At 37.9% G+C, this 4362-nt stretch overlaps 1 protein-coding gene across 1 annotated transcript; it reads left to right on the top strand.

Annotated features, from left to right (window-relative positions):
- The first annotated feature begins 776 nt into the window (after window positions 1–776).
- LOC107521132 (olfactory receptor 11G2-like) lies at window positions 777–1736 on the top strand. The gene has a single exon (XM_016165541.2). The coding sequence runs from the start codon at window positions 780–782 to the stop codon at window positions 1734–1736; it is 957 nt and encodes a 318-aa protein (XP_016021027.2). The 5' UTR covers window positions 777–779.
- Window positions 1737–4362: the final 2626 nt, after the last annotated feature.

The raw sequence follows: 4362 nt of genomic DNA, 5'->3' as shown, positions 1-4362 counted from the left end.
AATTGTGTGGTACAACGCCCATTTTACATTTAAGAAATGAAAACTTAGAGATGTTACTATCTCAGTATGGTGAGATTATGGATACTAGCATTATCTTTCAGGACACCTACCGAGGTAGACTTATGTGCTATGTGCTATTTTTTCAGGTATTTTCTCCAGCAAACTTGATGGATGTACTCATAAAATTGATAGGTAATGGTATTAAAGAAAACAAATCAACAGGTTAGGTTGAAACAGACTCAACGGTCAAATAATTTTTAAATGACATCAAAAGTCCCACATTTTTTCTCTTCCAGAATCAAATGACCTCATAAGACACCTGCCCACAAGTAGCCAGCTGCATTAAGTGACTGCTCATGGAGAATTTAGGAAATGCACATAACCATTCACATGTACAAAAAAAAACCTTATAGAAACCCTTTTAGATGCAAGGATCATGTGTCTCCCAGTCACCTCTATGACACTGCTGTTTGACATAACAGTAACCCCAGCCTACTCTTAAAAAGATGTTTGCCAAGAAGAGAGCTAGTTCAGTATATTTAGTTTAAGAGGAGAGATAAAGAGATAATGAGAATTACCCCCTGCCTGGGGTAAAATATGTGAGGTAGGAATTTTAATTTATATTTTTCACATCTATATCCCAGGCATCTAGAAAAATATACCTAGTTCATACTAAACACTCAATAAATATTGAATGAATAATGAACAAATAAACAAATATCGGTTTCTTGTTTGGAAGGACAAATGAACTCCCTGTGCCGTTTCAGGGATATTCAGTAATGATGGGTCCTTTCACAGCTCACAGACTCATGAAACCCTCCAACAACTCCAGCACCATCGCTGGCTTCATCCTTCTGGGCTTCCCTTGCCCCAGGGAGGGGCAGGTCCTCCTCTTCGTGCTCTTCTCTGCAGTCTACCTCCTGACCCTCATGGGCAATGGTTCTATCATCTGTGCTGTGCACTGGGATCCGAGACTCCACACGCCCATGTACATCCTGCTCGCCAACTTCTCCTTCCTAGAGATCTGGTATGTCACCTCTACAGTCCCCAACATGTTAGCCAACTTCCTCTCTGACACCAAGGTCATTTCCTTCTCTGGGTGCTTTCTCCAGTTCTACTTTTTTTTTTCGTTTGGTTGTACGGAATGCTTCTTCTTGGCTGTTATGGCATTTGATCGATACCTCGCCATTTGCCGGCCTCTACATTACCCCACCGTTATGACTGCACGTCTCTGCACCCATCTTGTGGTCAGCTGCTGGGTACTTGGTTTTCTCTGGTTCTCAATTCCTATCATCATCATCTCCCAAATGTCCTTCTGTGGCTCCAGAATTATTGACCATTTCTTGTGTGACACGGGTCCTCTTCTAGCGCTCACTTGCAAAAAAGCTCCTGTGGTAAAGCTTGCCTTTTCCAATTTAACTCTTTTACCTCTCGTCATTCTCTTTCTCTTCATTATGGGGTCCTATGCACTGATCCTAAGAGCTGTATTGAAAGTCCCTTCAGCCGCTGGACGAAAAAAGGCTTTCTCCACCTGTGGGGCTCATCTATCTGTGGTTTCGCTGTTCTATGGCTCAGTGATGGTCATGTATGTGAGCCCAACGTCTGAGCATGAAGCTGGAATGCAGAAGATTGTGACTCTGTTTTACTCTGTTGTGACCCCACTTCTTAACCCTGTGATATACAGTCTTAGGAACAAAGATATGAAAAAGGCCCTGCAGAAATTTCTGAGAATATAAAAATCAGAACTTTGCTCAAAAAAATCTTTAGGCAACTGGCTTATATTCATACTTTTTCAGGTAACAAAATTAAGTAAACAATTAGTAGCATTCTGAGAATTATTCTTCCTATTACTGAACCTATTGATCATGGATGTTTATACTTTTCCGAGAATTATTAGTGCAAGAAAAGACTCAGAGATCTTATGCAACTCTCTGTAGATGAAGAAGCTGGAGAATGGAATTTGGAGCAAATTGTTCTGGTTATAATTTTATGATCCCGCAGAAAAATTTTATTCATTGTTTAAAAAACTGCTGTTTCACTCATAAAGAGAAAAGTACATCATAAAATGTAAAAAAATTATTATTATTTTTTTTGCCATTCAGATGTGTAGCCATCAAATAGACTTATATCCGAAGACGGGAAAAATATATCCATTACTAATGGAAGTGTAAACTGGTACAACCTCTACTTAGGACAAATTAGAAACAGCTTATCAAAAGTTCAAATGCCCATATTCATTAATTCACAAGTTTACTTCCTCCTACATACTTCACCTACACATATCATCACCCATATTGGAAATTAGGTATGTATAAAAATATTCACTGCAACGTTTTTTGTAATAGCCTATTATTAGAAACCACTTCAACGCCCTATTTATTGAGAACATTTACATAAATTATATATCCATGTAATGGAATACAATGTAGCATTTTCTAAATGAGGGAGTTTTAGATGCACAGAAATGGAACCACCTCCAAGTTGTATTGTTGAGTGAATGAATGATGAATAGTTTGTAAGCTACTTATATGTAAGTCATTTATGTGTAAAATTATAACTTTGTGTGTGTGTGTGTGTGTGTTTTAAAAATGAAAGAATGTTATTTCAAAGGATAGATAAGAAAGCTAACTGGTTGGATTTGGGAAAAGAGAGTGTCTTGGATATAAGACAATGAAAAGAAAACATTTTGTAGTCTGTGGTATCTTCGATAAAAAAATTCTGTAGTGGATGATTATGATGATAATGATGATGACATTGACAATGACATCTCTACTGAGAATTAGAACCTAAAAAGCTGTCCCCCCAAATCCCTGTGTTCCTTGGGGAATCTATGAAGTAGGCTGCCTTCCGTGGCAAATGAAGACATCAGGATCTAAGACACAATAGACATCATTTCATTCAAATATTTTGGTACTCAAGGGAAAATGTGGGGAATTGCTTTGTCTTCTAAGGATTTGTGAGAGCAAATAAACTGTGTCAAAGTTATAACTGGTCTCTTTTCAGAACTATTATATTTCTATTGTTTATTGTTCATTCATTCATTTAAAAAACAATTATTGAATACTATAAGATACAGACTTAGAAAAGAAGTCTGATAAAGACAATAAGTCATGTTTCAGTCTCTCATGAAGCCGACAGTCTAGAAATAGATAAATATTGGACGTTGAAATGTCGTATAACCAAAAGAGTGTTAGCCAAAAAAAGAGAGAGAGAGAGAGAGAGAGAGATTTCGGCTGTAATAAAGTTTAAAAGCATTTATTTAAGCAAAGGAAGGATTGCAATTCCGGAGACACATATTCAGTTAGCAACTCAAATTGTGCTCCAAAGAGAAAGAAGAAAGCCATGGTTTATAAAGAAAAAAAGCTGTAAGTTTTGCTCCCATTTAGGTCTCCATTGAAGGATGCTGGTCATATTAACAGAGATTGATTAGAATAGGTTTGTGATGTAAAGAAAGAATTCTGGTGGGTGAGACAAACTGGCCCCTTCCAAGGTAAAGAATACAGGTGGTCTGGTTGCCATGTAGGAAGACTATGTTGTCCATCATGTGGTCACACAGATGGCTTAAAGTTCAAAAGACTGTGGCTGGGATATGCGTAAGGCAAACATCTTTATGGCCTCCATTGTAGTTTCCTTGAGGCAAATGGCTTTATCTTGGCAATTTCCATTCAGAAGAGGAAGGCAAGACGCTTTAGTGATTTAGTCAAACCAACAAAAACGGAATTTAAAACCAGAAAATGATGATGGGGAATGTGGTACCAGAAGGGAATATGAAAAAGAGTTGGTATCATTCCATAGATGTTGGTAGTCTCGAGCTAATCAATAATATACACATCCTAGGAAGAGAATGTGACACATCCATGTCAGGAAGCTCACCAGCAATCAACTTGGCTGCAGAACCGGGTCTCCTGCACTTTCTCTACAAGCAAATGGTTTTATATCTGAGACATCTCTGCCACTGAATAGTAGTAGAAAATGTACATAGCAGAGCAATCTTTGTGATCCTCTTTCTCAGAGAAGTGGTAGCTGTATTTTGCTCAGTAGTGGAGAGTACCAGCCAAGCTATGCCCTCAGTAGGTATATTATCTTCTGAAACTTCTCTACTTATGAGAAAGAATCAATCAAGAGAAAAAATCAGTGGTGTATCAGATGAATCCATTCTTGCTTTACCTGGAAACTACACACATGCTTCATCTTCCAAGCGAATAGTTCTGGTTGCAGATGGATGATGTCCTGATATCACAGCCTTGTGGCTGTGAAAGAATTCATACAGAGCATGTTTTTACCATATTGCTTCTCTTAAGTCTAGGTGGTTGATGTGCAAGATGATTTGGGAATGAACTGAATTCAAAACAATTTGCTTAT

Source organism: Rousettus aegyptiacus, unplaced genomic scaffold (assembly GCF_014176215.1).
Source record: "Rousettus aegyptiacus isolate mRouAeg1 unplaced genomic scaffold, mRouAeg1.p scaffold_m13_p_3, whole genome shotgun sequence".
Lineage (NCBI taxonomy): Eukaryota > Metazoa > Chordata > Mammalia > Chiroptera > Pteropodidae > Rousettus > Rousettus aegyptiacus.
The sequence above is the reverse complement of the archived record's forward strand: the minus strand, read 5'-3'. Positions and strand labels throughout refer to the sequence as shown.

Coding starts and splice junctions, on each gene's coding strand:
- LOC107521132 (XM_016165541.2), top strand. CDS start 780: ATGATGGGTCCTTTCACAGCTCACAGACTCATGAAACCCTCCAACAAC.